General features: G+C 33.0%; 2 protein-coding genes across 2 annotated transcripts; both read left to right on the top strand.

The window, feature by feature from the left end:
• Positions 1-1,121: 1,121 nt before the first annotated feature.
• On the top strand, positions 1,122-7,808 carry LOC129885354 (uncharacterized). The gene is made up of 6 exons (XM_055959602.1): positions 1,122-1,499; positions 3,891-4,090; positions 6,454-6,594; positions 6,730-6,810; positions 7,233-7,357; positions 7,458-7,808. The coding sequence occupies exons 1-6, from the start codon at positions 1,277-1,279 to the stop codon at positions 7,504-7,506; spliced, it is 819 nt and encodes a 272-aa protein (XP_055815577.1). The 5' UTR covers positions 1,122-1,276; the 3' UTR covers positions 7,507-7,808.
• A 4,581-nt stretch (positions 7,809-12,389) lies between these two features.
• Positions 12,390-13,478, top strand: LOC129885355 (snakin-2). Its single transcript, XM_055959603.1, has 3 exons — positions 12,390-12,585; positions 12,837-12,882; positions 13,091-13,478. The coding sequence occupies exons 1-3, from the start codon at positions 12,499-12,501 to the stop codon at positions 13,270-13,272; spliced, it is 315 nt and encodes a 104-aa protein (XP_055815578.1). The 5' UTR covers positions 12,390-12,498; the 3' UTR covers positions 13,273-13,478.
• The last annotated feature ends 122 nt before the right edge of the window (positions 13,479-13,600 follow it).

Below are 13,600 nucleotides of genomic sequence, written 5' to 3' on the forward strand. Positions count from 1 at the left end.
GAATAGGAATAAGCATAAGGAGTTCAAAACGATATAGAAAAACAAGCAAAGCAAGATAGGGCAATCAAAGTACAGAAAATAATGAAAGTAATAAATGATAGTAGATATCAAACCACGAGGTATTATAGTGCACTAATACGCCTACTAATAAGAAGGAATAACGAGACTATGAACTAGCCTTCTACCCTAATGTGGGTCCTCCACACCCTCCTATCTAAGGTCATGTCTTCGGTAAGTTGTAACTGCGCCATGTCTTGACTAATCACCTCTCCCCAATATTTCTTCGGCCTACCTCTACCTCTTCTGAAACCATCCATGGCTAACCTCTCACACCTCCGCACTGGGGCATCTGTGTCTCTTCTCTTCACATGCCCAAACCATCTCAGTCGCATTTCCTGCATCTTGTCTTCTACCGAGGCCACTCCTACTTTGTCCCGAATAGCCTCATTTCTAATTATGTCACTCCTGGTATGCCCACACATCCATCTCAACATTCTCATTTCAAGAAAAAAAAATATATATTTTTGTAAAATACTCCCTCTATTTCATATTAGTTGAATTTTTAAGAAATATTTCATTGTTCAAAATAGTTGAATTGTTCAAAGTTCAAGATGGATGTTTGAAACTTTTTTCATATTTGCCCTTTCATTTATTGAAGTTTTATATTTTTTAGGAGAAAAATCACATTACTTGAAAAATTATATTTATGATTTTACAAAGCACAATAGTGGAATGTATGGTTCAGATTTTGTCCTTAAATATTTTTCTTAATATGTGTGCATTACCTTCAAAATTCAACTAATATGGAATAGAGGGAGTAGTGTATAAAATTGCATATAACTTTTATAATTTTATATAATACTGTATATTGGGTATACAATACTATATGTCAAGTTTTTAACCGGTTGTATATTATTATATAACGAATTGAGTTTTAGGCTAAAAATTTAATTTGTAAATTAGGTAAGTGAATTTTTTTTCCCAATAGTATTTAATTTTTTCTTTTGAGTTTGATTTTTGGTGCAATTGTTTAATTTCAATTTACTTCTCAAGGCATAATTAAAGAAAATAAAAATAAAAATAAAAATGTCCACCCACAAGGTTAGGTAGGTACATGTACATAGGTTAGTGGTGTCCAAGTCCAAGTCCAACTCCAAGCAAGATCCTCCTGATTCCTAAATTATTTATTTTTCACCAATATTTACTTTTTCCGATATTTCAATCTTTGATTTCATCGTTGAATTTTAGGTATATCCATAAATCCAGAAATATCAGTATGAGGACGACACGGAGGCCGATCCAAGTCGTGTCGACATGGGTCCGCCGGCAACCGCCAAAGGTGAAAGCTTTCCTGGCCGTGATTACCGGTATGGCGGCGTTGGTGTTGCTACGCGCCATCGTTCACGATCACGATAATCTCTTCGTCGCCGCCGAAGCTGTTCATTCAATTGGAATCTCCGTTCTCATCTATAAGCTCATGAAAGAAAAAACTTGTGCCGGTAATTTATTTATCAATATGTTTACCTCAATTTCTTCCAAAAACCTTCTTTTTATTGCTTATCGAACGGATGGAATTGAAAAGTTTGCTTCTTTTACCTGAATTTCGGAAGATCTAATTAGCAGATTGGTTTTGTTAGGTTTATTAATTGGTCATTTAGGATAGAAACAATACGTTTTCCGGAAAAAATGTGCGAACTTCGTAGATTCGAGGGTTTTTGGTTCAGCAGCTGCTGAATTCTAGGGTTTTGTTTGTTTGATTCGAAATTTGAAGTGAAGAAATGGATGGATTATTAATAAATATTGTGTTATTATGGACTTTTATAACAGATTTTTTCATGTTTGATTGCATTCGATGTCAAATTTACTTCTTTTTTAAGGTTTGGAGAGTAGGATGGTGTTAAAAAGAGGTTGGAGAATCTTGTCTGCTGTAGTCATATGCTATACCCTTTTTTGTTAAGAGAGGCATTTTAAATTTTATTGAGTGGTGTCGATTTTGTTGACTCCGTAGTAATTTGAATGTGACTAGTGAATTGTATGATCCACCAGTAAATCTTATTAACTTTGCCTTTCAGTGCCTTGTTCTTAAAGAATGCCATCATTATAGGTTAAGATGAAGTTGCTGCACAACTTGCTTGGTTTTTTAATTTTTCAGTGTAAACCTTAGTCTAAAGGAATATACTCAGCTGTATAAAGCAGTATGTCTTCTCGTGGCTACCAATTTTAGATCTGTGAGGTGACTGTAAAGAAGTGCTACAGCACTTGCTTAAATTTTGGAGGTCTCGCTAGTGATGATGTCTCTTAACATAGTAAACATGAGTTACACTAGTATATGTGCATTCTTAGAGTTTTTTTTTTTTAAAAAAAATAAACACATCCATTGGAAAGAAGTATAATTATGAGATGGTGGAAGTAAAAGGCAAAGTGGAGATAGCTTAACATTGAACATTTTGTTAATTGTTTATGGATCGCTTTCCTTTTATTAAAGACCACTCAGTAGATGGGTTTAATACTCTTTATGGAACAAGAATGAATCCTAATATTTGAACAAGCACAGTTTTATTTTTTGATAAGGTAACTATTTTATGTATCACAAAAACCTATCACCAGATACGATGAGGGGGATTTACATTTTGGGTCCAACTGTAAAGGACTAGAAATTTAAAAGATAAGATTTCACACTTTTCCTTTGAATTCTACTAAATCATCTATATCCCCCATTAGGTCTTGTTTACACCAAAAATAGAAGAAACTGAGGCAATTCATCTTGATTTTCTCCATGTGACTGCTTCTATCTTCTAAATATCTTGAGATTTTTTTTCCTTCCACACTGTCCACCATATGCATGCTGGGATGCATTACCACCAATCTTCCTCTGCGTTTCTTCTACCCACTCCCTTCCAACTGTTTAACATTTGAAAAGTAGTTTTGGGTATTAACCGGCTCACTCCAAGAATACAAAAGAACATTTAATACAGTTTTACTGTTGTCTTGCTATGTAGGAATAAATGCTTATTGTTTTCTGCATCCTGTCAACATACCAGGCATCTTGAACAAATCTGCAAACCTCTTTTCTGTAGAGCTTCAGTTAAGCAGGCTCTTCTAATGACCAACCAAGTAAAGCAAAAAACTGTGTGGGATTTTGAACAAGCACCCAGTTATGAACAGCGCAGAGATTTCTCATTAATGAAGGTGAAAATATCTTGAGTTGGAACAGAAAAGGATGTTAAACAACCTTCTCGAGATTGAGTAAAGCAGTCAAACTTTCTTTCATGACTTCCCTGCTAGTTCAAGGTCATCATTTGGAATTGATGAAAGATTTTTCCTTGAACTATTTGAAAGTTATCCAACTTGAGAGAGTACGGGTGGTTTCTTTTACATTTTCAAGAAGAAAGAAAGACTTAAATCTTCAATTGATTTGATCATTTTACCTTTCCTTTAATAAAATCAATGCTAGAGAATACACCGGAAGCTAATTAGCGAGTACGCAGCACGCCGCCGTCTGTTGTACCATTTTAGAGAGAATTCAAGTGAAGAGACTAATCCAAAAAATAAAAAGTGACAGATATCCCTTCAACATAGGTCATCGATAGGATCGCAGAGACCCACCCAAGTACGAAAGTCAGGATCTTTTAGAAAAATGGATTCCTAGTCAAAGAGTGCGTAACTGCGTGGATAAGCTCACACTAACCCATCAAGTTTAACATTTTTAAGTATCCTGTTAAATTTTGGTTTTGAGTTTTTTTTTCCTCATATATCTTCTTTTTTTCTTAGAAGTTACAAATTTTTCATCCATGGAAACTGGAACATTTATTAGGGACCTTGGTCTTTTATTTCTGTTTCAATTCCATGCTTCAGTTTGTTCTGATTGACTCTGATGTATATCATTGCAGGGCTTTCACTCAAATCCCAGGAGCTCACTGCTATGTTTTTGGCTGTTAGACTGTATTGCAGTTTTGTCATGGAATATGATATACACACCTTACTTGATTTAGCTACGTTAGCTACGACCTTGTGGGTTATTTATATGATCCGGTTTAATCTTAGATCAAGTTACATGGAGGACAAAGACAATTTTTTAATCTATTATGTGGTAAGTTTCAAACAACATATGTATACCTTTTTCCAATTTTCTTCTTGAGTTGTACTTAGTTGCGCTAGTTTCTCATTTGGTATTTTCATCTCCAAGAAATATCTTGTTATGTTAATAGTGTGTATATGTATGTGTGCGCATGGCTATTACATTTGTGTAATGAGGCTAATTTAAGTTATTTGGACGTCAAAAGTCATTTATTGATATAAAGGTCTATTGATTGATTTAAGCAATTCCAAAGTTTAAGTGTATTATGCACAACTAATGGTATCATGCTCTGGTCTCGTCCCTTGCAATGCTATTTCCAAATATTGATCTGGTGTCCTTTCACTGTTTGATTTATTTATTTTTTTGCATAAAATATGTTGCTACTGGTTTTTGCACTACTTTGTCATAATTGTTATTTCTTTTTATTATATGAAAATGATATTAAGTTATCAGATGCAAGGTTATTTGCTCTGAATAGTTTTTCCATGTACAAATCTCTGCACTGTTTTATAATATGATAGTTATTGAAAGCTGTAGAATGCCAGAGTCTAAAAGCATTGCCAGGCAATAGGCACTGCCTCTTTTATACAATACTAGATGTACTTGGCCAACTCTCAAGTAATGAAGGATAACATTTTCTGACACATAAAAGGTTTACGTATTAAGGGTTGTTTGACCTACTTCCTAATTTATATCAGAAAACGTGCAGGTATTAACTTTTACATGTTTTCAGTTTTGTAACATTTGTCATTATTTCTACAATAACAACATACCCTGTATAGTCCCACACGTGGGGTCAGGAGAGGGTGAGGTGTATGGAGACCTTACCCCTACCTTTGTTGGGGTAGAGACGCTGTTTATGATAGACCCTCGACTCAAGAAAATCATTTTTCAGAACAATTTGAAAGAAATGCAAGAGTAAGAATGAAAATATTGAAAAAAGAAAAATACTCACATGCTCGAAGCCCCTCATCGGGACATTTACGCTCCTCCTCTTCACATGTCCGAACCTTCTCAACCTCGCTTCCTACATTTTATCCACTATGAAGGCTACTCCTACCTTGACCTGCATGTCTTTGTTCCTTATCCTGTCTCCCATAGTATGTCCACGCATCATCTAAGCATCCTCATCGCCGCTACCTTCATCTTTTGAACGTGCGAGTTCTTGACTAGCCAACACTTCACCCTGTACAACATATTCGGTTTAACAACTACTCTATAGAATTTACATTTAAGTCTCGGTGGCACATTCTTATCGCATAGGACTTACGAGCCTCCATTTCATCCACCCCGCTCCAAATGTGCGACATCTTCGTCGATCTCCTCATTTCCTTGGATGATAGACCAAAGATACTTGAAGTTTCCTCGCTTGAGGATGACTTGTATATCAATCCTCACTTCTCCTCCTCCTGCACTGCAATACTAAACTTGCACTCCATGGGCTCTGCTTTAGTACTACTAAGTCTGGAGCCTTTAGACTCTAGTGTCCATCTCCAACTCTCCAGTCTATCATTAACTTCGCCACGTCATATATAGAAAACCTTCTATTCTTGTAATAACAAAGCTATAATATATTGTCATCACAATGTTCAGGATGTGTAAAATGATTTTTGTGCATTTTAACATCTTCATAATTTAATAGATACAGATCCAATAATGTTTTTGGACCATGTGTTAGTATTTTGAACATAATTCGTAGTCACTTACGATATATAGCACACATTATGTGTTTGCTTAGGCAAGATCCACATCAGCATGAATATATGTTTCTTATTTGTATTAAATTATTGAGATCAGTGTTATTTAGAGGTTTTAAGATAATGAAAGTGGTTCAATTAGTTTTATTTATTACTTGTACAGTTCATAAGTCAAATTTGAAAACTCAAACTCATTACCCAATCAAATTATGTAAAAAAGAATGAGACTGAGGGAATACAATTTTTTTTCAACATCATTTGGATTGAGGCATTGTTGTTGTTATTGGTTTCTGTTTTATTTGCTTGTAAGCATTTTGAAGTAGTACTCTGTTCATCGATTATTTTGCAGTTCAGCAAAAGCATTTTAGTGAAGTGACCAGAGGCTTCTTATTTTGCCATGGCTAGAAGCCCCCCCTCAGACCGATAACTGTAGCAATTGGGATTAAGAATCTTTCATTTTCATATAATTTTCCCTGAACTCTGTATGGAGTCAGCGTGGCTTTCAGTTTTATCTAAGAATGTGAAATGTCGTTGGTTCTTTCAAGCAGCTGGTGTCATTATATCTCTTTGTTTTTGTTGTAATTTTGCTTGCATGACTCTTGTCATGCCACCCTCTGCACAATTTTTCTCTTTTCATTTTGAGAAGAAAGCATTTGTTCTTTTTTTCGTTTTCTGCAGGTTATCCCTTGTGCTGCCTTAGCTTTACTAATTCATCCATCTACATCACATCTCTTCGTCAATAGAGTCTTCTGGGCATTCTGTGTTTACTTGGAGGCAGTTTCTGTGCTACCTCAACTTCGTGTCATGCAAAACACTAAGGTATAATTGCATGCTATCGTTTATGAAATGCAGATTTCTCAAACCCCCCCCCCCCCCCCCCCCCCCGGTCTCCCTCATTATTTTTGTGTGGTGTGGGAACTGCCTTTGACCTCCTCTTTGTTGTTTTGTACACAGATAGTTGAACCATTCACAGCTCATTATGTATTTGCATTGGGTGTTGCAAGGTTCTTAAGCTGTGCTCACTGGGTTCTCCAGGTTTGATTTGCAAATTCGCAGTTCCTATTGTAATTGTATTTTAAAACTTTTCAGATAACTTTATTTGGGTGTCATTCGTAATTCCTGTATGGATGCCACATTTTATGATTTAACCCAATGTGGTTTGCTTTGACGAACAATTAATGAGCTGATATGATGGTTATGATTTCATGTTCCTTGTTGGCTGGCCAAGTTGTACTGTATGGAATACCATGAGTTGGGCAGGCAAGGAGTTGCATTGTGATCACATAACAAGTACTCACTATGTTATGTGGAATTCATTAGGGATGTTCAATTATTTTTTTAAATTGGTTGATCAAGATGTTTGATGTAATGGTTGGGCAACTATTCACATATTTGGATCTTGTTAGCATGTTATTTAGCTCTAACAACCTTACAATTTTTTCCTTGCTCTGTGACAGGTTTTGGACAGTCGCGGCCATCTGCTGGTAGCATTGGGTCATGGTCTATGGCCTTCTATGGTTTTGATATCTGAAATAGTTCAAACCTTCATCCTAGCAGACTTCTGTTACTACTATGTTAAAAGGTAAAATAAGCTTCTCTCATGTCCATCTGTTTCTTATCCTCTGGCATTCCTCATCATTCTGTATTGATGATGACCTTTTACATTTTCTTATTTATTGCAGTGTTTTCGGTGGACAACTGGTAATGCGTCTTCCTTCTGGGGTCGTGTAACTGACGATTGTGATAGTTATGGACAGAAATTTCACATTCGTTTGTAGCTTTTTTTTTTTTGCTTATCTTGGGTTTCTCTAGAAGGTCCCAGCTTTTGTCTAGGATCCTTCAGGTGCAAAATCAGGTGTGCGCCTTTTGTGAAGTTAGCACTATCTTAATTATATAAGCAGTAGATTTTCTTGCTATCATAGACTATTTTACTTTGTTTAGCAGTTAGCACTGACATATGGCTTTCGGATACGTACTCATTTTTGTACTTATGTACTAATCTACCACAATGAATGATCAATGATTCTCATGCACCCTTCCCCTCGCCCTATCCCTTTCAGGATGGTCACGTAACAAGGGACATAATTTGTTCGTTTCTGTCATAGTGGCTTTCATTTGGATGAACTTATGACGCAATTTTACCAACTGAATCTGCAATGACAGATCATCATTCCACCAATGAAATTTCTGTCCATAACTATCTACGGTAATCATCTACATTTGTTGTGGTATGCAGTCGAGTCTGAAATTTTAACACTCAATGAAATTTTACAAGTGAAGTTTGGAGAGGATAGGATGTACGCAGATCTTACCCTATCTCAATGAGGCTGACAGACTGTTTTCGATAGATTTTCAGCCTGAATATAATGCAGTTTAGAAAAAAAATACTAGCAGCAAAGAGGCAAGACAGACACAACAGCCTGAAGCAAACGTTTGTAAACGTTAAGGAGTTTCGGATGAACCCTTGCACTCCTAGTTTTGCTACTGTTTGTATGCATCCCCTTAGACTTTAGTATTCCTACCATTGCACATTGCCTGTTTCCTGACCAAATTTCTTTTTAACCAAATGTGTCTTTGGCTCTATCCTTAGAGTATGTAACCTATTTTCAGATATATTTCCACTAATACAGAGTCATTTGATTAGGCAAGCGGCTTTTGCTTTATCTCTGTCATCTCATTCTAAAGCTAAGAAAAATGGAGGATAATCAAAGTTGCATAGCTGCCAAGTGGACATATATTGTTTTATGAGATTTTTAGAAAATTATGGTGCTTTTAAAACAAAAGAAATCATTTTACAGATATTGTATTGATGAGAAAGTTGTTTTGAGAAACTTTTTTCTTGAACGACAACATACCTCCTCTCTGTCTGTAGAGATAAGATCTGTATATATCTTATCTCCTCATATCCTATTTCGTAACAATATATATTCAATACAATTGCATAAATGAAATCCTATCTTGCTGAGATAAAGACGATTTTCAAAGATCCTAAGTAAACTTTATTTTTTGTTAAACTTATAATCTATTTAAGAGTTACTACTATTTAATTACCACTATGTGGTACATCATTAAAATGTTGCCTGGTCAAATTTGACTTGTACATATATATATCCGAATATGGTTTAAAATGTGCGATGTGAAGACGAAAGTGACAATTGAGTATTATTGAAGTAAAATTCAAAATCTCATTTTCATTGATGTCCTTTTTCCTTTTATTTCATTTTGTTTCCTTGCCATCATTTTTTTGTTATTAGTGCATCCAGAAGTTTCAAAGTGCTAAAATTTAAATGGAATATAAATTATTGTACAGTAAGGAAAAGGAGAGCTCCAGAATACAAACAGCTGGAGTGCACACAAGATGCTAGCTGTTGGCTTAACTCATTCACGGTAATCACATTACACAACAACAACAAAAAAAAGAGTAGCATTCATAATAGTTGTTGCTAGGGGATGAGAATGGTGCCGATATTCGATATTCATAAAAATAATAATTGAAATACTGAATATCATAATGAATTATATAATTTATATATTTCATTTAAATATAAATGGATTGTTGAATTTTTTTATAATTGATTTGGACTTGGGACTTCCATGTTGGAGGTCTCAAGTTAGAAATCTTTTGCCTTGGGAAAGCAACGAATTTATCTTCTGGGTCGAGCTCATCACATCGACCTTCCCTAGTGCAGATTATATATCTTGTGTGATTTGTTTGCTATTGCATAGGAGCGGAGATTTTATCCTAGGCGCACCCAAATGTAGCGGCTGCAGGGTTCTTTATCATTAAAAAAAAAGTAAATTGTTCAAAGTTTAAAAGAATTGTTGAAAAACTCTTCCATTCCCCCCCCCCCCCCTCATTTACATTTTTAGGTAATAATTTCATGAGAGTTAATTGTTCATATTTATGATTTTATTTTGAATTATTTATATTTTTTCAAGAATAGCTTGAAAATAACTAAAAAGAAAAAAGTATAAAGTGATGTTCAGTTTATGTCTTAAACATTTTTCTTAATGAGTGTGCATCGCCTCAATAATTCACTTATTTTGAAATGGAGGGATATTGTTATAATACTAATGAATTTATAAATTAGTATTAATATAAAATTAATTATTTATATATTGAAATTTTGACTATTCTATTTGATTGAAATTTCTTTTTCCGTAATTGATTAATAAAAGAAATTATTTGTACTTTCTTTTGAATATCTCTGTACATTTAAAGTGTTAACATGATATAGTTGAGACGTTTCTTAAAAAGTTGAAATAACTCTCTATTATATGATGATATGTACATCAAAGTCGAATAAACTATTGTTACTAATTTATAATGTCGTGTAAAATATCGTAATCAAACTTAAAAATACCAAATTAATTTGGTATAATAATAATATAGTATATTTATGAATAATATATCCAATATAATTTCATAAATATAACGTGAGGAGGATAAGATATATACCATCCATTCCCTCGGTAAACAAATTGCACCAGCCTTTCCCTTGCCTCTTTGTGAGGGTAAACAAATTGTTCTCCTTAAATCTTTAATATAATAGTATAATATTTTTAAAAATTAAAATTTAAAAATATTCAATATCGTAACGTGCCCTCTAGTTGTTGTTCATAGGATGTGTGCTTTTTGACTTCTAAAATCATGATCATATCTTTTTTTAACTCTTATGCAACTACACAATTCCCAAAATCCTAAGTAATTGTCTCATAATTAATGCTTTAATTTGACAAACTTCAACCACTGGTCCAAACGCGTTTTCTTATAAAAAATGGAACTCTTGTGTGGTCATATTATAGCTTTATTAGCTGTGTGCAAGGATTAAAATAGATGTCCTTTTTTCGTAATAAAAATAGTGGTGGAGTCAGTTAAGATAAATTAAAATATATATATAAAAACATTAAATACACAAATTAGTCAACAAGATTCAATAATATATAAAATATTTTTTAACTTATTCATACTGGATAATTTCAGACAAATTAAAGAAATATTAATTGACTCCCCTGTGAAGATATTTATTGGGCTTTATTATTTATTTATTTATTTATTTTTAAAAAAATGTTGGACTTCACACTGCATCTTAATCTTATGTGGAAACTGATTTGTGAATTTTTAAAAGTGATCGTAACGTTAGATTTTAGAAGCGAAATACATTTAATGAATCAAGTAGCACACTATACTATTCCTACAAATTGTAATTAGGAAAATATTAGCTAAGGAATTTGATTTTCTTCCTTAGATTTGTTGATTAGGGAAATATTAGCTAAATAATTTGTTTTTCTTTATTAAAGTTAGCTGTTTTTTGAAATTTTCTCAAGTTTAAATAGTATCTCTGGATTGGTCCCAAGTCAAATAATTTTTTCAGCGGATATAAATTTATTTTTTGGTATTATATTATCTTATAAGTTATGTTCCGTGTTTTAAAAAAAGTTATGCCTAGTATGAAAGTTCAATTTTTAAGTGCAAAAATTAAAGATAATTTATTTAAAAGACGCGTACACTTTACCCTCCCCAGACCCCACGATGTGGGATTTCACTGGGTTGTTGTTGTTGTTGTTATTTAAAAGACATATATTAAAAGTCAACATTTGTAAAAGATAAATGGTGCAATTAAATGGTTTGAGTAAGAAATGAGCTTCTTATAACCTTTAACTTGAATTATATATATGTAGTTGAACTTTTTATCAAAGAGAACATATATTCACCGTAAATTTGTATTTTTTTGTCTCGATTTATGTGATATTTTTCATAATTTTAGATTTAAAAGTATTTTTTGTGTATTAATTAATTATTATGACATAATATTTTACATAATTTTTAAATATATAAATTTATTTTTTTTTTAAAAAATTCATATCCAAACTCATCATGATCAAAATTTAATTGCTTGACGCTTGAAGTTTTAAGTGATGCCACACAGAGTGATTATGAGATATAGATCCCGTTTGGATTGACTTATAAACTGCTTATAAGTTATTTTTAATTTTTTTGAGTGTTTGACTGACCAACTTAAAGTCGTTTTGTGTTTAAAATAAACTTCAATAAATAATTGAGTTTGCTTAGATAGATTTATTTTAAGCACCTTATAAGTCAAAAAAATAAGTTGGGCTGCATCTATTTTTTTTTTTTAACTTTTAAACAATTTTCAACTTATAAGTTGCTTATAAGTATGGAAGATGGAATCTTAAGTTCCCTTTTGGCCAAGGATAATATAATTAATTAGGAACCAACTTGTTTTTAATTAATTACATGAATGAAGCATTCTAGACTTTATATGTTAGCTTTGTACACCTACCACAGCAATTATATACACTTTGGAAAAAGTGTACTAATAATTCCAAACTCTATGATTAAGCTCTTAGATATTTTACTAATTAGTTAAATTCCTTCTCTATTTAGTTTTATACCCCATTAACCTACTACAGTATAATTAAGCATTACGTACATAAAAAATCGCATGCATGATAATAATACCTACTTGTATTTATTCTGTTTTCTTTCATATATATTCTTTTTGCTTTGTTGTGTGTTTCTATTCCATTTGTCTTCATATACATGAACCTATACACTTCCACTATTCCCCCCCCTCCCCCCCCCGCCCCCCTTATAAATACCTCATTTTACAATCATCTTTCATAAGTCACACTAAAAGATTCAAGTTATAGAAAAATATCCATTTTTTTCTAAAAATTATTTCATATTTCCAATTTCCAATGGCCATTTCTAAAGCTCTCTTTACTTCATTACTTCTCTCCTTGCTCCTTCTCGAGCAAGTCCAATCTATTCAGACCGATCAAGTGGTGAGTAATTTTATTATTCATGCTACGTACGTACACTTTTTATATTCTAAAAAAGAGAAGAATTCATAAATAATCAAGAGGTTATAATCATTTGAATTACCGTTTCATCATGAGTTCAAGTTTCAATGTTTTTTACTACATGAAAAAAATAATCTATTTGACTGTCTAAGTATATAGTTTAAGTATTTAATCATATTCCTTAATTTTAAGTTTAATTTAATTCACTCATGACATATGTTTGACTTTTGCAGACCAGCAATGCTATTTCTGAAGCCGCTTATTCCTACAAGAAAATTGGTATGTTCTAATTTCTATATATGCTTTTTACTCTCCCGCTAGATGTCAATACAACATTTTGTCACCTTTTTCAATATAAATAAATAGTTATTACCCTATGTCATGTATCAATTATACTGTATACATATATTAAACCTGGAATATCCTTAGCGAATAAATATATATAAGTAATTGCATGTTTAATTTGTTGTGTTGTACTTATGTACAGATTGTGGGGGAGCATGTGCAGCAAGGTGCCGATTATCATCAAGGCCAAGATTGTGTAAGAGGGCATGTGGAACTTGCTGTGCTAGATGCAACTGTGTTCCTCCTGGTACTTCTGGCAACACTGAAACTTGCCCTTGCTATGCCAATTTGACTACTCACGGCAACAAACGCAAATGCCCTTAATCTTCTTTACACGTCATTTGTGGGATTACAACGAGTGTGTTATTGTTGTTCGTGTAGTATATTGTTCTGTAGTATTGTATCAATATTCAAAATCCAGTAAATGTCTCTACTGTACCTTTTTTTTTTTGGTGTAATATTTGTTCTGGTTTGTATTTATGTATTGTATAATAAGATGAGGAATAAATGAGGTTTGAGTATACTTTTTATATTTGTTCTGTTCTTGGATGTTAAGTTTTATAGTATAGAGTTAAATAAAGATCTGTCGTATGCGCTGCTCATATTTCATACTGTTGCATTGCTTCTTCTATACGCGGATAGTTCAAAAGAA

Source organism: Solanum dulcamara, chromosome 4, assembly GCF_947179165.1.
Source record: "Solanum dulcamara chromosome 4, daSolDulc1.2, whole genome shotgun sequence".
Classification (NCBI taxonomy): Eukaryota; Viridiplantae; Streptophyta; class Magnoliopsida; order Solanales; family Solanaceae; genus Solanum; species Solanum dulcamara.